The 24,608-nt window shown below is 38.6% G+C and overlaps 3 protein-coding genes across 3 annotated transcripts in view; 1 reads left to right on the top strand and 2 right to left on the bottom strand.

The window, feature by feature from the left end:
• The window catches only part of LOC6630820 (serine-rich adhesin for platelets), a 46,421-nt gene extending 35,802 nt beyond the window's left edge, over positions 1–10,619 (bottom strand). The window contains exon 1 of the mRNA XM_002054691.4: positions 9,439–10,619. The gene's annotated coding sequence lies outside the window, so the exon portion shown is untranslated. The remainder of the gene's footprint in view (positions 1–9,438) is intronic.
• An 892-nt stretch (positions 10,620–11,511) lies between these two features.
• Ublcp1 (Ubiquitin-like domain-containing C-terminal domain phosphatase 1) lies at positions 11,512–12,879 on the top strand. Its single transcript, XM_002054692.4, has 3 exons — positions 11,512–11,664; positions 11,770–11,942; positions 11,994–12,879. The coding sequence occupies exons 2-3, from the start codon at positions 11,777–11,779 to the stop codon at positions 12,794–12,796; spliced, it is 969 nt and encodes a 322-aa protein (XP_002054728.1). The 5' UTR covers positions 11,512–11,664; positions 11,770–11,776; the 3' UTR covers positions 12,797–12,879.
• On the bottom strand, positions 12,814–24,308 carry LOC6630822 (uncharacterized). Its single transcript, XM_002054693.4, has 8 exons — positions 24,205–24,308; positions 22,538–22,921; positions 22,272–22,461; positions 21,838–22,075; positions 21,571–21,751; positions 14,142–14,355; positions 13,885–14,082; positions 12,814–13,824 (listed from the first exon to the last, which is right to left on the bottom strand). The coding sequence occupies exons 1-8, from the start codon at positions 24,287–24,289 to the stop codon at positions 12,876–12,878; spliced, it is 2,439 nt and encodes an 812-aa protein (XP_002054729.3). The 5' UTR covers positions 24,290–24,308; the 3' UTR covers positions 12,814–12,875.
• Between the last annotated feature and the right edge of the window lie 300 nt (positions 24,309–24,608).

Here is a 24,608-nt window from a genome sequence, read left to right as displayed (position 1 = left end):
TGCAAAAGGGAAAGGAAAAAACCCCGACCAGTCCGACGAGCTATTGTCCGAGTATTAGCAAGAAGTGCGAACCTCCAATCCCTATGCACCCGGTTAGGCAACAGCCACGGCCGTTTGTTTTTATTTTTTGGTAGATGGCCAAACGAAAGGCAAAAACTGAACCCGAACCTCCCCACCATTACACCGGCAATTTTTGTTGGATTTGTTTTTAGCTTCCACTCGATATTTGCGTCTTGGGCATTAGCTTATAGCACCTAGCTGTACAAACCGGTCAAGAGCGCGGCATTAAACATTTATGACCGTATTGTTCAGCTTTGGAGCCGCAAAAAGCGCCGTTGGTCGGCCATAGCTAAGGCTAAGTTGAAGTTGGGGCTCTACAAAAAAAGCTTGGCTTGAACTCTGAGTGCGTCCATTGGCTTGTGTTTATATGATTGTGTACATAGTATGTATGTTAATAAATATATATAAAGATATATGCAAATTTGTTGCAAAAAAGTCGGCACATGACCTTTGCTTAAGCTAAAGTCAAAGCCTTCCCCTTGAATGTGTTGCATTGTTTATTTGCTTGCATGTCTACATGCCGCGTCTGGCAATATGAAAATATTTGGATTGTTTGGCCTTTGGCAGTGGGAAAGAGCCAACACCCGAGCTAGACACCAGACACGCATGCAACACTGTGCGCATAAACAACGAATCAATCAAGCGACGCCACCGACGCCATTTTATGAGTATGCGCATGCCCAGGGGCGCCAAGTTGCGCCGGGTTTAATGTAGTTGTTCTATAAGTGCATAATTATATTAGATAGCCCGGTTGATAAGGCCCTGCAGCTGGCCATTAGAGGGCAAGCGCATTAAATTGTAATAAGCGCGGAAGGCGCAGGCATTACAAAAATTATTGTAATAAGTGTGTAGCGCAGAGATGCCAAAGTATCTCATAGATGCAAATGCAGTCGCACTCGATCGCAGCTGCTAAGCTTGAGTTACTTGCGAGGCGCACAGCAGTAGCAATTGAAAACATTCAAGTGCCAGCTGATCTGCATAAGTGAACGCCACGTAACAGATACGCAGCAAGCCAGATGCGTTGTGAGTATCTGCATCTATGCACAAACGTACAAACAAGTATCTGCAAGAACGCAGACGTCGATGGCCGTTACGGGGTCGTTCATCTTGATGGGAGCGTGGCAGCGTTTTGATGACTGACTGCCTGTAATGCGGAAAGCGCGTAGCACGCAAAAAATAAGTACATTCATACATATATAAGAAAATGTGCAAGTATCTGCGAGATACTTTGTGCGTTAGGCCGATGCAAACGCTGTCCCAAGTCTCACACACGCTCACAATGACAGTCGACAGTTGAATTTTGGTGTTAAACGAGCGCTCGGCTTGGCATAATTTCCAGTATTCTCCATTGGAACTCGCCAGCCAGATTGCGCTGTCGTCTATTCATAACAATCATAATAATGAGCAGGAAGTTTGAGAAAACGCCAAAATCGGCTTATGGCATTAGGCGTCAGTGTTATGTGACAGACAGACAGGCAGACAGACTGACAATAGCAACAAAACCTAAACTGAAACTTAGCCGTGATGCTTTGGCGATAATTAAAGGCGAAAACGGTTACAAGGCATTTCTCGTCGCATTGCATAATTTCTCTGCATTTGTATCAATTACAAATTGTACGCTAATTGCAGCAAATCAGTTCGGATCAAATTCAATTTCGTTACTTAATTCAATTAAAATCAAAACTTGCTAGTGAGCTATTGGAAGCATGTGTTTTAATTGAATTTGGTATGCTTTATGCTGTGTGGCAAGCGGAAGCTTTGGCTTAAATTTATAAATTTTTCATAATATTCATATTCGGATGAGTTAAGGTTTTCCTAAAAGCTCCGGCTGCGGAAGTTTGCTCAAAATTGGTTACCCAGTAGCTGTGGGCAGCCGGGCCAGGCAAACGAGTTTCCAATATTTAATTGCACAAAATTGTAATTGCGCTTAATTGTTGCGCAAACAAAACGGCTACGCTGACTCAATGCGTGGAGATTTTTCATGTTGTTTTTTTTTTTTTTTCATAATTGGCTTTGGCAGCTTGTGAGAAACACCAATACTCAATCTTAATCTCATGTGGGCATTGGATCGTGTGGCTGGTCATGTCATGCAATCGCACACGATATGTGCGCCTATATACAAGATCTGAATGTTGCCGTGACTCAGCGGAAAAGGGCTCAGGTGAGGCGCGGGGCGAAACAGCTGCAACTTAAGTGTGTAAACAAGTTTCTAATAGATTTTCTATTAACATTTAACATATTGTTTCATATACACGCAAAGCTTTTCTGAAGAGTACAAAGAATAATATTAAGTTGACACAATCTTAGATCAAATAATAAGGATAATTCTTAATGTTAAAGTCCATGGCATATTTTAGCTCTCAACGCTCCAAGTAATTCACTAATTACTCGAAAGGCGAGTTAGATTTAAAAATAAACAAACTGAGTTCAGCACTTGTTTTTTTGGACTGTTTTACTTTTGTTAAAAGTCAAGTGTGGGGCGTTGCAAGGCACGCCGTTCGACTAAGTTGCACAATCCTATAGAAAAAGTTAACCGCCGGCTAAACTCTTCGACTGCAGCTGCATATGTAATTCGTATGTATGTGGGTTTGCATGTGTATGTCGGCTCTCAACACCCACACAGAGCCACGAACAATGCACATTTCTCGCTGCACTCTAAAACTACTTTCAAAATGTTTTCACTTGCCGCAGACACACGAGGCGCAACACACCTTAAAACTGCCCACCCATCATGACCAGGCAAAGACATAGCCGGTTCAAGCTGCCAACACAACAACCACACAACCACACAACCACCCACCACCCACCGCAATTTGAAGAACGTGCTGAGAGTATATTTAAGCTATCTACGGGTTGAAAATTGTGGTTAAATAGTTAGAATTATCTCAGGCAAATTTGGAAAGCGGCGCCAAGGCAAAGCTCTCTGCGCGCTGCACGTGCTGCAGAAATCACATGAATCACGCGATCGATTCGAAAGGGGCCACTAAATCATGAGGATGGCGGTTTGATTTAGAGTTGAAAATTGCAGGCAATCTGTGCAAAAAAATAAAAGCTTAGGCGAAAGGAGCGTGACCACGAAGGATTTACACATGGCTATAAATCGTATACAGCAAGGGGCAAGGGGGGCCCTGCAACAGCAACAACAACAATAACAACAACAAAAACCCAAATCTCTATAACAAAAGCAAATGCCGGCAATCGGCGTCGGGTTTTCTTTATTGATTAGTCGATTTTATTAATGTTGGCCGAGCTGTACGTCGCATTGCTCTTTTGTCGGCTTGCAAAATCGTGCCTTGTAATTATTGGCCATTATTATTGGGTCTAAATGCGCTCACCATTCACCAATAGCCGGAACTGTAACATCGACAGTGTTTGCTCTGGCCTGGCCAACTAACAAGGAAACCGGCAGCCACGTTGTTTACGCTTCAATGAGTTCATAATCAATGCGGCTTTGTTGCTGCTGCGATAATAATGCGAATAAAATTGCAGCAAGTGCAAAAATGAATTCAATTAGAAAACGGACTGGCCGCAGCCCATTGCCAGACAATTTAGCAATACCCTGGAAATAGTTACTCGATGCAAACGGCAGCAGTTTTAACTCAAATACGCATCTAATTGCTTGAGTTAAAGCCATGTTACAAAATACAATTGACGATCGGAAATTCTAGTAAAATCTTATTGACAACTAAAAGAAAGAGAGGGCGACAGAGACAAATATACATATAGAGAAGAGAGACAAACCAGTTGACGTATCTTTAGTCATCGAGATTGCGGCGAAAATTATAATGAGCAGTGCGCAAGCGACTTGGAGACAAGTTCGGACGTGTGAAACGGCGATGAAATCATGCAGACAGACCCCGACCACAATTCAAGGTTATGGGTATTCGTAAATATCAGACCAAATAAGCTGGCCCCGCTAAGTTGTCGTTTGCGTTAGCCAGGCTCAAAGTGATTTGGCAATTAGCCAACGCCAGCAATAAATAATGCTACATATAAAGCTACATAGGTTAGAAATCAAATAAGTAAAAATTAACATATTAACAGGGCTAGACCATGGGATACCCTGTACTAAACTTAAGTGGAGTGCGTGCATTTATTTCAAATAAGGGCCTAAATATTTTCACAGGCCTCTCCTATCTTTCCTCTACCTCTCTCTTTGTGTACATATTAAGTACAAAAGAAATAGGGATAATTGATAGTGCTAAACTTAACTTAGCAAATATTAATGGATTCACACTCTAACGAATGCTTACACTATCCATCTTTCAAGCGATTATGCCTTATTAAGACAGTTACCGCATATAGGGTATGGAAATTGAAAGTGATTTCTGAGGGCCAGCCAAGCAAGACCATTGCGATACAAAACATGCAGCTTACAGATACATATATGTATTTTGCTGGTGCTGAAGTGCAGGCAACAAACTTTACGTAAGCGCCAAAAAGATGCGCCAGAAAGTGTTTCGCCATGAAGCAAATGCCCAAAATTGACAGCTCATTTTTTACATATTTATGATTTGTGGTTGCCGTCAGTTATGTCAAATGCGTATCTATCGACACAATTCGTTGACCCACATGTCGCTGGGTCGCCGAGTATTCGGCGAGAGGCGCCAGTGGGCCATTAGGCAGTCATTAAAGCAAGCCAAGATCTAGGAGATTGAGCCCGGAGCGATGTCAGCTTGAATTGCCATAGATCTTCAGGCACATTTTACTCAAAGCGCAAAGCTCGAAGCGCGTTTACTGTTCTTCTTGATTGACATGCTAAGAAGTGGCTATGAGATTGTGTCTGCATTTGTATCTAAATCTGTAAATGTATCTGCATCTGAGCGAGCGTGTATGTATGTTATATGTGTATGTGTGTTGCCTCAACCTCATTTACAGTTGTGTGGCGGCTTTGTCTGTTGGCTAGCCTTTCTCAATAGGCTCTCATTGTAGTGTCCGCAGCGGCTTTTCTTCCGCTTTTAACGGTTCATAATTGAAATTATAATTCAATTTATGCTGGTTGCCTGCCCGCCTGCTTTGTTAGCAACACTTTGCTACACTTTTTCAATTATATTCAATGCACATTAGAAATTATCTGGTTGGCTCGAAAGTGTTGCCAAGAGTGAAAGATGCAATCACAGATTCAGCAGCAGATACATTTGTAGCTGTAGCTGCATCTGCATCTGTATCTGTATCTGTAGTTTACTGGCGTGTTTCGCTCAGCGCCTGCGCAAATAAATTCGATTTGATTGTGAGCTTTTTTCTTGGTTTTGATTTTGTTTGTTGTTTAATATTCAATTTTATGCGCATACACTGACAGCAGCGTTGGCATTGTAAATAAATGAAAGAAAAAAAAAAAAACGCAACTGAAATTGTTTTACAGTGGCGTCTCTTGCAATTAAGAACGCTTTCATTTTTCACTTTTCTTCTTGTGCCCCGTGCATTTTCTCATTCAAGCCGAAAAACGAAAAACTTTTACTGAATATAATTGAATTAAAATCAACACACATAAAGATTTGTGCACGCAGATCTTAAAAGCACCTCAAGATACATATATATATATATATATATACATAAAGTTTGTTATTGAAAACTTCCATGCCCAAAATGTCTATTGTTATTTGAATTAAATGTATGTATCCGAACTGTTCGGAACAATTTTCAACTAATTTAAAAGACAGGCTATATATTTACCCATCAAATGTGTTTTCTGCCTCAAAATCTTCAAGTGCGAGAGCTGTTTTCAAAAATAGAATTGAAAATGCCGGCATTTTGGGTTACATTATGTTGTGCGGTGCGTGTGAGTCTTAAGTATTTTAAGTATTTTTATGTGGCGACTTTGGGGCGCAGTTTTTCGAATCAATGCAATTGAGAATTTTTCCATCAGTCGCATAAATTCCAAGCCGTAGCCGAAGCTGATAAGCCTCAAGACGCAATCGCAGCCATAACAATAATGAGGGTCAGCCTGGAGCTGCTCACACGAGTTTTCCCTCAATTATTTACAATTTCATATTGATTTGTAGGCAGCGCCCCATTTCTTTTGTGTGTGGCATTGGAGGGGAAGTGGAACGGCAGATGGAGTAGGTGGGGAGGGTGCACTTTGATTATCAGTCGACGCATAATTAAGCGCAGGCCCCCGCATTGACCTCGACTCAAAGCTGAGGGTTGAGCTGATGTAACAGAAGCGACCATCGGGTATGCCAAGCGGGTGTTGCCCGCGCTGCACGCGTTTTGCATGCGTTTATAGTCGCTTGCGCAAGAGTCGCGCGCAAGGTGTGGTTTGTAGAAAGTGTCACACATTTTTGGCATAAGTAAACTAATTTTATGTGGGCAGCGAAATTATTTACTTGAAATTGTTTACTGATATTGATGAAATACGCCAGCGACTGCGATATTCCAACAACATTTGAGACTTTTTCGCTTTATCTGTCAATGGGGTGGGGTGGGATGAGGGGGCAGGTGCAGAGCTTAAATTATTTTGATTAATTTGTAGTCGCCTTTTGTTGTATTTCACCTATTCGTTGTTGGCAATTAATTGTTATGCGTTTTTAATGCCACTTCGATACAATAAAACCAAAAAGGTGTATCTTACATAAACCCTTTATATACACAGGTAAATCACATGTTTGCACTCTGCACTCAAAAGTTTTGTTGCGTTTTGGAATTTTAGCGTTTTATTTGAATCTCATTTTAACGTTACTTTTGTTTTTGCTGTGCAAAAAAAAATGGTATATATAATTTATATATATATATGTGTGTACATAAAAATAAAAAACAAAACTTTCTCCAGCGCTTGTCGTGCAAACTTGACGCAAAGAAAGAAACAAGCAAAAACAAATAAAGAAAAAAACATTTTTGTGTGGTAAAAAAAAAAGAAAAGAAATGTACAACAAGCAGATGATTTACAGCATAAATAATGAAATGGTCATTGTGGGCTTTGAGTTATTTGCCAAAAGAGTCAGCGAGACACGACCACAAAAAGAGAAGAAACAACAACAACAAGAGACATGAAATTGAACTCAGCTAGAAAATAACACCAAATATTTACGCTATCCAGGGCAGCGTCTGATTCGATTCACGGACATATCACCTGCAACTATCTGCTACTGATTAGCTCGACCCCCTGCTAAGATATCTTAACTGACTGAAGTCGATCACGTTTTTGCTCTATCAAACCCCGGCACAGTTTAACATGTTCGTTCGAATAGATATAATAAAAAAACGCGGCTTTAAACGCTGCGTAGGAAAACACAAACATTTTACAAAGTCAATTCATGACAGACAGACAGAAATTGCATTTGTGCCTTGAATTATGTAAACAAAAATAAACAGACAACACAATGTAAATATTTAATAAACAATGAAAAAACAAAAGTGCGTGAGTTGAAAATGTTTAGTCGCAAAAAAAAAAAAGTGAAAAGCTGCGCCGTTTTAATGTGCATAATTATTTTGAGCTGAGCTCACCTGAAATTTGACTGCGTAACTTTTGGGCCATCGTCGGCTACTCCCCCTAACCTGTGCCCCTACCTCCCCACTCCCCCTGATTCCCCTTTTTCTTCCAGCACAACAAAGCAATCAACGTTAGTCAAATTTTATTTCAAAAACTTCGTGTCAAAATGCAGTTTTTCGTATTGTCGACAAGCTACTCGTGTGTTTGCAGCTTTTTTTAAGTTTAAAATTATCTGAAAACAAATGATTTTCAGCTGAAAATATAAGCTTTATACTTATATCCATAGATATGTGTGTATGTGTTCGTGTATCGTAAAAGAAATTTAAATGCAAATTTGTAAATATTTCTTTTTGTTTTTGCCAGCGAACACGTTTTGTGAAAGCGACTGCTACTTAAATACATGTTGTATTTGTTGTTCACTCGCCACCAAATAGTTAATAGTAGTATATGGCTTATTGTTGTTGTTGTGATTGCGGCCGGAGTATCCATCAATGTTGAGCAGCCCGATGATTGGCTGGTTGCATCGAGATCTTTCGCACTAGAAAAACACGTTTCTGTAGCAAATTTTTCATTGCCCGCTTTTGACATTTTCCACGGCTTGACAATTTTCGGACAAAAACCCACATACATTTCAGCCAAGGGGCCACCGGCTTTCAATGGAATTTTCCTCGTCGCGTTAATGTTGTTGCTCCCGAAGCTATTGTCGTTGCAACGTTTCATTCATTCATAAGTAATTGCAATAGTTACGTGGGTTTTGCCTGGCTTGGGTCAATTGTGCTTATCGCTGGCATAGCTGCCACATGCTGAGTGAGCGCCGGTGGCAAAGGTCAAACATCTTAAGACACCTTGCCACACACAGCAGCAAAGTTATGGTAAAACGAGTGAAATGATTTTGAACGCAATTTCAAGCCAAATATCTTTGATTGAAATCGTCGTCGATAAAGAACTTTCAATTAACAATTTATGTTAATTATAAACATTTTGTTTTTTTGGCAATAAGTCTTGTGAAGGTAGGTTTTTTTTTTTTTGCATAAGTGAAAGTAACAATTAAGAAAATTAAAAGAAAACAAAATAGCCTCAACTTTTTGTTGAACATCATTTAATTGTTTAGAAAATTCAAATTTAAGTAGTTTTATGTGCATTATTAAGGGTTTGAAATTTCCATTCAATTATTTATAAGAACTTCCTTTGAAATCGGAGATTTCTATTTACGGAACGACCTCTGTAAAACGTAATTTCTTTTTTATACACATTAAATAAAAGTTTGTATAGGAGAAATGATTCCATGTAATAAATTATGTTGGATTTAATTGATTAATATTGGGGCTATCGTTGAAATACTTTCTAATACCCTCTAATCTATCAGCTACTTCTTAACATAAGCCCGAATTACAGCTAAATGCTTCTATACCCGTTCTCATGGGAATTTTATATTTGCAATTGTTTATCTGTGTTTGTTGATTTCTAAAATGCGATATTATAATTTGAATTATTTGTTATTTTTACTTTGGCGAATGATATATATATATTCTTGATCAGTATCAACAGTCGAGCCGATATACGACTGTTTGTTTGTATGCAAACTAGGTTTTGAAGAAATTTTCATAACACTTTGTATGGGCTTGTCTTTATGTTGATCTATCGAAAATTAAGTGAAGTTATGGAACTTAGGTAATAATATAGCTAACTAACGAGCTCTAAATTCAAAAGTTTTATAAAAATCAGTCAGATTTTATAAAAGTCGATCTACCATATCCTGAGACTTTGCATTTTCATGCAATTTTCAATATGTATTCATATATAACATATATCTACAGGAAAGGGTATTCAATCTTCGGCGTGCCGTTGTCTTGCCCATTTCCGTTGACATATTTAAACGGTTTTTTGAAGTTGAAATAAATAACTTAAGTGTAAGTTGTATATTTAATTAAAAAAAACGTTCAACTTACCGGCTGGGTGTTTATGCAAACTGGCAGAAAAATTTTTTTTTTTTAAATTCCAAAAAAAATCCAAAGTTTTACAGCGTCAGCTCTGGCAACACAAAAATGCGCCAGGCAGGTAATAATTAACCAAGAAATTCTAGACGTGCAGTGTATGAATGTAGCGTAGTGTATGTGTGTGGACGTGTATGCTCGTTTTGTTGTTTTGAAATGAAATGTGAAACCGACAGCCAGAGCACGTTATGGGTGCTAAAAATATTGCTGCCAGCAGACTTTGATTATTGTGGGCTTGCAGTCAGAACTTATAAGAGACTGCATGAACTTTGTGCCAAAGTTGGCCAACAACAGTTGGGCCCAATTGTATTAAACACGTTAGCTGGCTAACTCGTTTCCAAGCTGGCGAAATGTATCCAAAGGCTCTGCTCGATAGCTTGCAATTGTTGTTGCTGTCGCTGACGTGAATTGTTGGTGTATTTAACACACGGCGCGTTGCAGTTTATTGTTGTTGTTGTTGTTGTTGTTGTTGCTGCTGCGGTTTTGGCTGTCTGAAAGACGACGGCGACGGCAACATCGACGGCGGGGGCTGCCAGGGGAGTTCCGGTATCGGTATCGGTATCGGTATCGTTTACAATGCGTTTAAAGTCATCTTTTTCTTGGTAAAAACTTTTTTATTATTGTTGTTGCTGTGGCCGGTTTTCGTTTACTTAGAATTCGTTGTGGACTTTAAGTTTGAATAAATGAAAAAAAAAAGCAGCGAAGTAAACAAATTCATATCGGGTATCACTTGCACATTCTTCTTCTTGAAAGCTAATATTATTTGCTTGTTAATTTGATTCGTTGTTGTTGTTGCTGTTGATGCTGTCGATTTTTCTCGATTTTGTGTGTTTGTTTTTTATCTCGTTTAGAAAGTGGGTTAATTAAAAGGCGCGTCTTGGCTACGCTTTATGCAAATTATATCTCGTATGCACAGGTATCGCGCATGTTTGAACTTGTTAGATCTGTGATTTATTTCGATTTGTTTTTGCAAATATCAACTTCATTCAACTTTGTAATCTGGCGTTGCTTTATCTCTTTCTCTCACTTCGTTCGCTCCTTTCAGTTCGCAACTTCGTTATATACAACTTGATATTCCGCTTGAGACGTTTGCACTTCTTCGCGTTTCACTCGCAACTGAATGGAAGCCAAACGATCAACCAGAGTGCGACCCGAGACACCGAGAGACGATCAAGCTGCAGAACTGGCTTCGTGTTTTTACGCGCACAGGTGAGATTCATTCGAAGTCGGCTTTCAACAACGAAACAGCAGCCGAAAGAGCAAGTCAAAGTAAGCTTGCAGCTTTTTTAACGGTTTTCTTTTGTTACACACGCTCTCTGGAGCGTATATCAAAGTTGTCTGCCAACAGCCTAAGAGAGCAAGAAGCGAAGAGAAGAGCATAAAGCGATCGTTGAGGGCTGCATTCAATTTAAATTGGTGTGACCATAATATGATAGTGAAAAAATACTAGAAAGGGTGTGCAAAAGAACAAACGAAGTGTTTGTTAACCGAAAAATACTAACTGAGCTAAAATCATAATTGACTCCAAGAAATTAGTTAATTATTTATAAACACAGATGGAAGAGTAAACTTTTTTAATATATGTCATGCATAAGTTAATCATTTTATACTCTAAATATATTGTTTGTAAGTTCTTGTCTATGTTAGTTTGAATTTATTTTATTTAAAATAAAATAAATAAAACAAATACTACACATTTTTTTATTATAACGTGTTACTTGTGTTAAATATTCTTTGCTCAATTTAATAAGATTCTGGTTTCTTGATTTATCAATTTAAATAGTATATAGGCGTGTTTTTACAGTCTGGCATAATGTTAGACTGCTTGAAGATATATATTTCTCTTTGTGAACTCAATATTTGTTTTTTTTCTTAGCCATATTATTAATTCAAAAAGTATCAGTTGGTTTGCCATCAGCTGTTTGCCATCGATAACTGGCTTACAGTGTTGGTCAGACCTGGCAATAAACAAATAGTTCAATTTGAATCTTTCATGTGTAATCGATAAATAATGAACAATGACACAAAATGAACTAGTTCATCATTAGTTTCCGTACAAACTCAAGTTTTTGAACCAATGTTTTATATGCTGACGCGCAAATAAATTTAGTGGAATATGAATTATTATACTTTTCTTTTAATAAAACGAAATCAAACTGTTTAAGCAGCAACCTAAACTAAGTATGTATATGGGAGTAAAGATGGCGTATTTTCAAAATTTATAATTTCCTTGCTCGGCTGTTTATATTCTCTCTCGATCTGTACAAAAAACACAATTTATTGCAGTGGCAAAATGACTGACATAAAGGAAATCGTTGTTGTTCTGAAATGGAGTGGCAAGGAGTACCCATTGTCTGACCTGACGGACCAGGACACTGTCGAGGTGCTGCGCCACGAAATCTTTCTCAAAACACAGGTGCGACCGGAGCGTCAGAAACTATTGAATCTGAAACACAAAGGTAAACAGCAACGCCCTAAGTGAATCCCACAATTAATCTGCGGATTTGTAGGCAAACCGGCCGCGGACAACGTTAAACTATGTGCACTGGAGTTGAAACCGAATTTCAAGCTCATGATGGTTGGCTCCACAGAGGCGGACATTGAAGGTGCATGCAGTCTGCCCGAGGACATCGGCGAGGTGATTGACGACTTCGATGATGCCGAGGAACGGGAGGATTCCGTGGAGAATTCCGCAGTGTATTTGGCCAAAGTGCAGCGTCGAGTGCGGGATTATAAAATCGCAGAGATATCGCCACCACGTGAGGGCAAAAACCTGCTTGTCCTAGATATAGACTACACATTATTTGACCATCGGTCACCCGCTGAGCAGGGCACGGAACTGATGCGGCCCTTTTTACACGAGTTTCTGACCTCCGCATATGAGAACTATGACATTGTCATTTGGTCCGCCACCAGCATGCGCTGGATTGAGGAGAAAATGCGTCTGCTAGGCGTCGATACCAACGACAACTATAAAATAATGTTTTACCTCGACTCGAATGCCATGATCTCAGTACACGTGCCGGAGCGCGGCGTGGTGGATGTGAAGCCATTGGGCGTTATTTGGGGCCTGTATAAGCAGTACAGCTCCAGGAACACCATCATGTTCGATGATATACGACGCAACTTTATGATGAATCCAAAGTCGGGACTGAAGATACGTCCCTTTCGGCAGGCCCACTTGAACCGCTCGAAGGACAAGGAGCTGTTGAAACTATCCACTTATCTGCGCCAGATTGCCTTGTATTGTAAAGATTTTAATTTACTGAATCATCGTAAGTGGGAGCACTATGATCCCAAGAAAAATTCTTAAAGCTGTTTTCAGCCTGATTATATGTACTATAAGATTCGCTTAATTTTATTCAATTAAAATTATTTTAAACTCAAGACAACTAAAGTGTGTATCCGCCTTGATCTGCCCAGTGTACGCGTCTAGCCTCCAGATATTCTTCGTGCAAGCGTCGACGTTCCTCCTCCAGCTTCGCCAGGCGACGGTAACGCTGCAGCATCATGCCGCAGCCGAACAGCAATGCCACCTGACATATCAGCCAGAGTATGAAGAGCGCAATCAGCAGGCTTTGATTGATGCATATGTTATCCAGATGCAGTTGATCATCAATGCCAGCTATGAGCAGAACCCCGCGCTCTCCATACAAGTAGCTATTGCTATTTGTTTGATCCGGTCCGTGAACCCGAAGATTATAGTTGAGAGGAAGCTCTACCTGCGCACTTATATTGGCCGTTGAGGCAGTTGTATTGTTCAATTCAGCTGGAAGCACATCCATAACAGTTGATATATATACTGGATTCTGTATCCTGAGCTGTTCCAGCTGGCGCTCTGCTCGCTCCGCCTGCCGCTTGTGTCGCTGCCAGAGGCCGCCGGCCAGATTGACGCAATTTGTGGGCGCACAACGTTCCACGCAAAAGCGTATTTTCACATCAAAGTTAACATTGGCCGTGCCCGAGAATTTGAAAGCATGGAAGCGTGCGCGGAGCATGCTGCGGGAAGTTGTGCGTAGACGCTCCAGCGCTGGAAATACGCTGGCATCGGTGGGACAGCCCTGCTCGTCTATGAGCAGCACATAGTTCTGGTTATCCTGCGACTTGGCCACCAGCGAGGTGGCGCGAAAGTCCGGCAAAGGTGCCAGCTGCAGTTCGAGATGCTCGCCAAGCTGCTTCTTGCTGTATTCGGCCACAATTTGCAGTTCCAAATTCTGGCCAATCTGCACATCACTCGTTTCATGCTGCTGCGAGAGATCGACTATTTGAAGTGTGATCTGTGGGTGCGGATGTGGCCCCGTGCTGCTGTTGTAGTGCACCACGCCCTCCTGCGGAAACATGCTGCGAGAGTTGGATTGCTTAAAGAGTGTCAACGAATGGGTATTCGCTAGAAGCACTTACTGTTCTGCATACTCCAGAGAGGACTCCAAGGCAATAGCACTAGGCACATGCTCTGTAGCATCCGCACTGTTATCCCGCACATCTGAGCCAAGCGCGGTCGTCGCGTTGTTCAGGATGCAGCCGACCTTGATGAGACGATCGCCTTGGGTTTGCACATTCGCATTGTTTTGTATGACCACCAGGGCGGATATGAAGGTTCTGCAAGGGTTCAGCTTAGTTTAGACTATATGGGAATGGGATTTCGACAGTTCGGTTACCTGTGGTAGGAATGTGTCATTTCGTAGGCGCGCAGAACTCCGCATCGGTTCTCCTTCGCCTCGCTGCCAATCTCCAGGCGCAGCAGCAAACTCTCATTGCCAGTTCCGCTCACCTGGCATTCCTTCGAGTGCATGCTGGCGTACATTTTGCCCGTAAACGAGTCCTTCGGCCTATACCGGACCGTCATCTCATCGCGGGTGCAGAAGACCTGCACTGTGTTAGGAAAAAGAAAGATTTAGACAAATATTAAAGCACCAGCAGATATTATGTGGTCTTAACGACATTTGTGGCACATGGAAGACGACACTTTTCACCACATAAAGTAAATTATTATTTTAACAAGATAACACGCTCAATAAGCAAGAGTCGAGTATGCCAGACTAGGAGACACCCTAAACCCAACGCCAAGCTGTCGCTTTATACATACTTACCCCCAATTTGAAATGCATCCTAAACTATCTCTTTTAATAAGCCTTTACCTTAAAAAATGCGATTAGTTTACACTTTTGTATAGAACGTATCTAAAATATTCTTAATCTGGGGTTGCCATACGATAACAGACATACCATATATGGGAGAAGAAGCTATAGAAAAAATTACATAATCTTAGTCTATTCCATCTATATCATAAAGTTGTCCTAGTAATATTTAAGTTCGAGAAAAAATCTTTGTTTTTTCAGATATGTTGACCAAAGTTGGCATTGGTACTTTGCTCCAAAAACTTTAGCAGGATCTTAACACCACATAACATATATATAGTGACATATCCATAGTCGCACCCACCCTTTAACATAACTTAGCACATAAGCATAAGCACAATTATAAACATTTCTAATATTGTAAACAAAGAGCCTGGTGATAACATCGACATTGGTCAAGATCAAACTGTCCCCCTTTTGGTAGACATAAACAATTCACCCTAAATATCACGCCACTGTCAATGTTCCCATCAGAGTACTATCCCACGCATAATTGCTGACGCAGCTCAAACTTCACTCAATTTTGACTCAAACTCTCTCAAAGCGAAGTTTGCTAAGCGACCGCAACAGTTAGATAAATTAGTTCATATTCGGGAAGCAAATCTGAATGTACTCAACAAAAGTAGCCGTTAAGTGAAAATAATAAATTGAAATATATTTTTTTATAGTAACCTAACGTGCAAAACTTAATTGGCGCAGCCGGTAGGATACGTCGGGAAAAATTAAAGATCGCTAAAGGATAATTAATTCCCAGATCTAACGCACAATCGCGACCGAAAGTGTTGTCGGAGTGTAATAAAAATTTTCTCGAATACGTATCCGCACAAGAACCTTCGGGTCATTAGTAGCTTAATAATATTGACCCTTTGGGCAATAAAGCTACTACAGTTAATAACGACTGGCTTTGCATATCGTTTGATCCCTGCAATACGTTATTACTGAGTCTTTTTAAGACACACACACAAAAAAAAAAAAAAAACATTTAACCAATAATCCATCACAAACTTTAACCTAAAATAAAAGTGCAAAATCAAAGAACAATAAAGTTCAAACCTACAAACTCAAAACTATTCAAAAAAAAGTGTATTACACCAAGATGACAATGGAATTATCAGAACAACACCTCAACCAGGCCCTTTCACAACTTAGACAGGTGCCAAGCTTTGACGGATCAACGGATCAACTAAACGCCTTCATTAAAAGGATAGATTACATCCTACACCTGTATCCAACCCGAGATGTTAGACAACATAGCATCTTATACGGAGCCATCGAATTGCAAGTCACAGGAGATGCTCAGAGAATATCACAAAGGACAGCAGCCAACACTTGGCAGGAGCTGAGAAACGCATTGATTGAAGAATACAAAGTGCAGACACCATTTGAAGAACTCCTTCGACGCTTATACAACACGAATTACCAAGGAAACGTCCGTAAGTTCATCGAGGAGCTCGAGAATAAATCTTTTGTTATTTTAAATAAGTTAGCACTAGAAAATATACCTAGCAATACAACCCTTTATACAAATGCTATGAATAACACAATCAAAGATGTTATTACAAAAAAATTACCAGATAGGCTTTTCATGATGTTAGCCAGACACGACATTACGTCGACACAAAAACTAAAGCAAGTAGCTCAAAGAGAGGGATTATATGAAAATAGCGTTACTGAAAAACCTAAAAATAATAATGTTCAGGGAAATCCAAATAACAATCGTAGGAACATGGGAAATTATCAGCAAAATGCTAACCCAACCACCATTTCAAGTGGTTATTCCAACACAAATCAGAGTTATCACGCACAAAATAAACAGCACAATAAGTCCGAAGACAATCAGAAAGCTCACCACGAGTTCCAACAGAAATTAAGTCAAGGTAGATACCAAAATCCCTTAAACTACCAAAATCAGTCCCATTCACGCTTGAATGCACCAAACCCTCCGACTAAACGTCAAAGAGATAGTAACAGTGGGCAGATGAAAATGGATACATCCGAAAATTTTCATCAGCAAGCCTCGGAACAAACAGAAGAAATCCATTCATAAAATTGATTATGAATGACGAAGTTCTAAAATGTGTCATCGACACAGGTTCAACCATTAATCTAATGAAAACTAACCGCTTAAATTTTCCAGTTTACAACGAAACATTAAAGGTTCACACCATAAATGGTGTTATTGAATTAAAACAAAGTATACGATTAGGAGCAAGCAAAATTTGTCCGAGCAAACAAAAATTCTATATTCACGACTTCTCAGAGCATTATGATGTTCTGATTGGGAGAGAATACCTTGAGGCATGTCAAGCAAAAATAGACTATGCACAAGGATCCGTAACCTTAGGAGAATTTAACTTTTGTTTTAGATATAACAACGAAGAGGTCGAAGAGGACATGACCGCACAAGAGTGCCTTGATCCACCCTCAACAGAGGACAGACCATTTAACTTCGCTATTAATAATGAATTAATAGAAAACAATGAGTTTAGGCTAGAGCACCTAAACTCAGAAGAAAAAGAAAAAATAAAAAAAGTTTTACATGAATTTCGTGATATCCAGTACCATGAAGGTGACAATTTGACTTTCACTAGTACAATTAAACACAAAATTCTAACAAAACATGAGGACCCAATTTACAAGCGTCCATACAAATATCCTCAAATATACGATGAGGAAGTAAATAAACAAATAAGCGATATGATAAAACAAAATATCATACGTAAATCCAAATCCCCTTACTGCTCACCAGTAATAATCGTTCCAAAGAAAAACGATGCATCTGGAAAGCAAAAGTTCCGGTTAGTCATAGATTACCGCAATCTCAATGAACTAACTATTAATGATAAATACCCTATCCCGATCATGGATGAAATATTAGACAAACTTGGAAAATGTCAATATTTCACAACCATTGATCTAGCCAAAGGCTTCCACCAAATCCAAATGGATCCTGGTTCAATACCCAAGACCGCATTTTCGACTAAACATGGCCATTACGAGTACACTCGCATGCCATTTGGTCTTAAGAATGCACCTGCAACGTTCCAACGTTGTATGAACAATCTCTTAGAAGATTTAATTTTTAAAGATTGTCTGGTCTACTTAGACGACATTATTATTTTTTCCACTTCATTGGAGGAACACATTTTGTCGCTACAAAAGGTATTTAAGAAGCTTAGAGAAGCTAACTTAAAACTACAGTTGGATAAATGCGAGTTTATGAGAAAAGAAACTGAATTTCTCGGTCACATCATCACAACTGAGGGTATAAAACCAAATCCCAACAAGATACAAGCAATTGTCAAATTCCCAATTCCAAAAACCCCAAAAGAAATTAAATCATTTCTAGGATTATGTGGTTTCTATAGGAAATTTATACCAAATTTCGCTAATATAGTAAAACCATTAACACTTAAATTAAAAAAGGGAGCAAAAATCAATATAAAAGACAGAGACTACGAACTAGCGTTTGAAAAGCTAAAAGTACTCATAACATCCGACCCAATTTTAATATACCCTAACTTCGAAAAACCATTTTCATTAACTACAGACGCGAGTAATATGGCAATAGGGGCCGTCCTTTCGCAAGAGCATAAGCCTATATGCTATGCAAGTAGAACTCTCAACGAGCATGAGTTAAATTATTCAACGATTGAAAAAGAATTATTAGCAATCGTTTGGGCCACTAAATACTTTAGGTCCTATCTCTTTGGTCGACAATTTCAAATCCTTAGTGATCACAGACCACTCGTCTGGTTAAATAATATGAAAGAACCTAACATGAAATTACAAAGGTGGAAGATCAAGCTAAATGAGTTTGATTTCCAAATTAAATACGTCCCAGGAAAAGAAAATTATGTGGCAGATGCTCTGTCCAGAATTCAATTAAACGAAAACTTCTTAGGCGAAGATACAATTAGCACAAGAGCAACAATACATAGTGCTCAAGAAGACAACAGTAACCATTTACAAATCACAGAAAGACCACTTAATTATTATAATCGACAAATAGAATTTGAAAAAGGAACCGAGAACGAAACAAAAGTTACGAATTACTTTCACAAAACCAACATAAAAATTACGTACAAAGACATGACTAATACGCATGCCAAAGAATTAATAACAGAATACTTATGCACAAAGAAAAGTGTGCTATACTTCCACAACGAAGCAGATTTTCCAATTTTTCAAGAAGCCTACTTAGAAATAATAAGTCCAAATAATTCAACAAAGGCAATGAAAACTAGTACAAAATTAATAGACCTTCAAACATACGCAGAATTCAAAGAATTAATATTAAAAAAGCACAAAGAATTATTACATCCAGGAATTGAAAAAACTATTAATTGGTTCAAAGCAACCCACTATTTCCCAGATTATCAAAATTTAATTCAAAATCTAATAAATGAATGTGAGATTTGCAACATCGCAAAAACAGAACACAGAGATACAAAATTAACTTTCGAAATAACTCCGGAAATCGCTAATATCCGAGAAAAATATGTAATGGATTTTTACATAGTAGGAGATAAACAATTTTTATCTTGCATTGATATCTATTCAAAATTTGCATCATTAATAGAAATAAAAAGTAGAGACTGGCTAGAAACCAAACGAGCTATATTACAAGTGTTCAACCAAATGGGTAAACCCATCGAAATAAAGGCAGACAAAGACTCAGCTTTTATGTGCACAGCTTTACAATTATGGCTAAAATCAGAAGCAGTAAATATTAATATAACCACTAGTAAAAACGGTATATCCGACGTAGAACGATTTCATAAGACAGTTAACGAAAAACTAAGAATCATTAACAGCGACTCAGACGTCGAAAATAAACTTACAAAATTTGAAACTATACTCTACACGTACAATCATAAAACAAAGCACAAAACGACTAACAGAACACCAGCGGACATATTCATATATGCAGGTACACCAGAGTATGACACTCAAGCTAATAAAGAAAAACTAATAAATAACCTCAACAAAAACCGAAGAAACTTTTAACAATTTAATTGAACAAAGTAAAGAATTCAATAACCTTATACAAATCGAATACCTAGTAGAAAAATTAAACAGAGAAATAAACGGCTTAAAAATAGCCAAACGTAGCAAAAGAGGTTTAGTTAACATAGTAGGAACAGCATATAAATACTTATTTGGAACATTAGATCAAGAAGACAAAGCAGAAATTGAACAAAAAATAAGCAACTTAGCAGAAAACAGCGTTCAGGTTAACGAATTAAATTATATAATAGAAGCTATAAACAAAGGAATAGAAATCATGAACGAACTAGATCAAGAGAAACAAAAAGGAAAGAAATTAGATATCCTTATATTTAACTTACAACACTTTACAGAATATATAGAAGACATTGAGATGGGAATGCAGCTCACAAGATTAGGAATTTTTAACCCAAAATTACTAAAACATGACTATTTGTTGCATGTTAATTCTGAGAAATTGTTGAATACAAAAACTTCCACTTGGTTTAAATCAGATACAAACGAAATACTGATAATATCCCATATTCCTCGAGAAATAATAAAAAGCCCGGTATTCGAAATAATTCCATACCCGGATGAAAATAATAATATTTTGACAGAAATAGCTCATGAAAAATATTTTACCCAAGATAAAAAAGTTTATAGCAGAGAAACAAAAAAATTAATTAATAATGAATGTTTAACAGGAATTTTAAACCAAATAACATCAGAATGTAGTTATACTAAAATTTTGCAAAATTTTCAAATCAACTACATAGAACCAAATATAATTTTAACTTGGAATTTACCAAAAACTATATTAAACCATAATTGTATAAATAACGAAATAACAATAGAAGGAAACAATATAATAAAAATCTTTAATTGTTCATTGCAAATTAATGAAATTTCAATTTCAAACAATATGTTAGATTATACTCAAAGCATTTACGTAAGCAATGATGTTATAAAATTAGAACCACTTTCGTTTGTACAAACGAAACAAATTATAAATGCACATACAAAATTTAACAATGTATTCCAGATAATTACAATAACCATATTTGTAATCATATTAATAAGTTTAACACTGTATTTGACATATAAGTTCAAAAGCATACCTAAGAAATTAATTATAAAATATAAAAAACCCAAAGTAGAAGAAACACCTACAATAATAGGAGATATACCAATTGTAAAAGAAGAAAATGTTACACTATATCCAAACTTAAACACCTGAGGACAGGCACTTTTCTAATGGTTGGGGGAGTGACATATCCATAGTCGCACCCACCCTTTAACATAACTTAGCACATAAGCATAAGCACAATTATAAACATTTCTAATATTGTAAACAAAGAGCCTGGTGATAACATCGACATTGGTCAAGATCAAACTGTCCCCCTTTTGGTAGACATAAACAATTCACCCTAAATATCACGCCACTGTCAATGTTCCCATCAGAGTACTATCCCACGCATAATTGCTGACGCAGCTCAAACTTCACTCAATTTTGACTCAAACTCTCTCAAAGCGAAGTTTGCTAAGCGACCGCAACAGTTAGATAAATTAGTTCATATTCGGGAAGCAAATCTGAATGTACTCAACAAAAGTAGCCGTTAAGTGAAAATAATAAATTGAAATATATTTTTTTATAGTAACCTAACGTGCAAAACTTAATTATATATATATATAGATCGTATCACTTAAATAGGCACCATTGTTCAAAAATTAAGTTCGTATATGAAAAACATGTAGTTTTAAATATATCTTGATTGATCTTACGAGCTTTGTCTTCTTACTGCATTATAATATTTTGTTTTATCTTCGGCGTGGATATAGGCTTCTTCTGCCTTGCTTTTCAAGATTTCTAAAGAGCTTTAACATATGTCTCCAACGATTTTTAATATTCTGCAAACCCTATGGGGGCCCATTCTCGCGTGCATTAGTTTTAACTCACCATCTAGACATTTGACGCGTCGCATGTAAACGGAATTGTCGCGGAGCTTGAGGCTGCGCGGGCCGAGCGAGACGATGTCCTCGGAGTGCAGCAGACACTCGGAGCGTGTGAGCTGATTGAGGTAGTAGAAGGAGATCCCCTGGCAGTGGAACTTGGATTCGTGTGTGCAAAGCGCCTGGCACTGTAATAGAAAAAAGGTCATCAATCAATCGGTAAATCGATTGGAAACATAATGCGCGACTGCTCAAGCGCTACAACGGGGCGCACCTCTTTCTGGGTGAGGCCCAAATATTTGGCTTCCGCGTAGATGAAGCTGCTGTTGGCGTACAATTCGTACGAGCAATTGTCGCTTTGAATGGGTCGCTCGTGGCACTGGTTCTCCATGTACTCCTCGTCGTAGGGCGCCGCCCGAAAGGCTTCCGGTTGTATGGATTTGTCCTTGTCGCTCAGCGTGCAGCGGCCAAAAGTGACATGGGCCTGCGGCGAGTGTTCCTCATTACGAAACCTGGGGGGGGGAGGGGGGAGAAGATGTGTTGAGAAGGTTGCCAGCTGATGGTTCCGGACGAGCACCAAATGTATCTCGCAATGATTTATGACTTCACTCAGAGTGATATCATAATCCAGTGGAAACGGTTTGCGCATTTAAAATGCATAACAAAGGCAATTAATTTAGGCAAAAACAGCTACAAACTGTCAATTACCGCTCACGATTGTTCCGATACGATGGGGCGAACGAGGCGGACAGGCATTTGAATTGGGATTCGAAGAAACATCTTTCGGCGCACTCACGACGCGTGACCAGCGTCGAAATGGTCTTTTTACCATGAAACACCAGACTGTTGCCCGGAATTTTAGTCAGCGCCCAGAGGCGACCTTTGCACGTATCGGGCACTGCAAACCAAAATTGAGAACAATAAGCAAAAGTTAACCAAGGTTAGGAACGCCCCCACCAAATGCAAATACGAACCGCGCAAACAGCTCTTCTCGTAGAACATGGCCTCGGCATCGGGCACCAGGGGCAGCTCATCCGTAATGGGCAAGTAGCGCGAATTGCGCTCGAAATATGAGTAGCCGTAGCACTCATTAGTGTCCAGCAGATGCACATAGGCAATGCAGTCCGGATCCTCATTGCAACGGCGCCAGCAGAGCTGGCTGGCCGGCTGCTCGTCGGGCACGCGCACGGCGTAGTCCAGGCCGTAGTCGCCGTTGCGTCGATTCCGATCTTTGAAATTGCTGGCGATCGGCGGCGCGTAAATCAAATTCCGTTCGCTGAGGTAATCGATTGGCGGTCGAAATCCGACAATTTTCTGCAACTGCAGCTGATGCAGCGGACACTTGAGCAGCAGGGCATCTGGAGAAGTGAGCAAACAGTTTAGTAGCATGTTGAGTCTCAAAGGCTGCGCTTCACTGAGAAGCGCACATTCCACAAATTGTTGAGCATTCCAATGAATCGACATAAGATTATGCATATCAATAACGCGGCCAGCGAGAACGTGACACAAATTGTGCAGGTCTATACCTGATGCTCATTGTATTGATCATCGATGCGAATAATGTGAGATATCTATGCATAACTCAGTCATTAGGCATGCATTTAAATACAAATATATATAATATATATATATATATATATATATATATAGTACATATATATTCTGTGAAAAGATAGCCTAGTAACTGACTAACAGCCCTCTTGAATGATTTTTATGAATATTAAGCAACTGCCATTTTTTCCCTTAACTCATTTTCTTAGGTATTGTAGGGAATTTTTCAAATGTTTTTTAATCAATTATTTATAATTTATTAGCTTGCCTAGTTAATCTCTTATGTAAGCAGTTGAACAATAGTTAATGCCAGTCGCGAAAAACAACAAACATTCCATTGAAAAATCGGATTCGCTCTCAGTCAAAACTTGAAAGTCGCTCTTATCTTCCCTCTCACTCATGCTCTCGTTCGCTTTTCTCTCTTTCTAGCACTTGGCTGTAAATTGATCTTTGCTATTTTGTTTTTTTTTTTTTTATCTCCCTCAAATACAATCAGCTTTTCAGTTTACTATGTAATGCAAATTCCAAGTGTAAAAATGATTTAATTGACGCATCACGTCAGCTAAGTTAACTAAAATATTTTAGAACAATTTATGGCTTGACTTGGAAATACCCTGTATCTTATTGTAGGCGTAATTCATTTTTAAGGTCAATTATGCAGGGTATTTCTGCAATTCGAAATATTCATACTCTTTTGGGAGACCCTAGAAACTACTATCAGAGTAGAGTGTAATTAGATTGCACATTTTATTTACGGCATATTCCGAATGATTGTTTTAATATAAAATTTATAATTTTACAAATAAATGTGCGTTAATTATTAAATTAAAGAACTCATGTATGAGTACAAATTTAAACCCTGCTATTAAATTGGGCTAAAATTTGTCATGACACTCGAAATGATGTCAAGATCTTATCATCTCTTGCAACACATATTTTTTTTACTCCATTATTTATATTTCTATGTGCACAGGGTATCATTTGCATATTAGGTAGAAATACATATGCATATGCATATTTCCGGTTATTGGCTTAGGAAACATTGCCAATTTGCTGTGTCCGCACTTTTGGGCCAAAATGTAGAGCTTACCACTTGTGTTTTGTTGCAGCATGAACAATATTATTGTGAATAATAATTTGCTTTGCCAATGCGTTTTCCAATCTGATTTAGGCATTTTTTTGTTTGGTTTGTTGCTGTTGTTATTGCATTGCAAATTGTTATTGATAGGCATAAAGTTAAAATAAAACCGAAATTAATGTGGGCATTAAAACAGAAAAACGGTCTGTGCCAGATTTCGCTTGTTGGCCCAACAATATTTTGCTGGTTATGTTTGAAAAAATTTTACACTTTCAATTTTGTTGTTAACATGCACACGCACGTGTCCGGAGGCGCAATTGCATTTCGTTCAGGACTGAAAAATGCAACTATTTACATTGGCAAATATATGTATAGCCGGGGGTCGAGCACTTTGCCCTGAACATATCAATTAGCCA

Source organism: Drosophila virilis, chromosome 2 (assembly GCF_030788295.1).
Source record: "Drosophila virilis strain 15010-1051.87 chromosome 2, Dvir_AGI_RSII-ME, whole genome shotgun sequence".
Lineage (NCBI taxonomy): Eukaryota > Metazoa > Arthropoda > Insecta > Diptera > Drosophilidae > Drosophila > Drosophila virilis.
The sequence above is the reverse complement of the archived record's forward strand: the minus strand, read 5'-3'. Positions and strand labels throughout refer to the sequence as shown.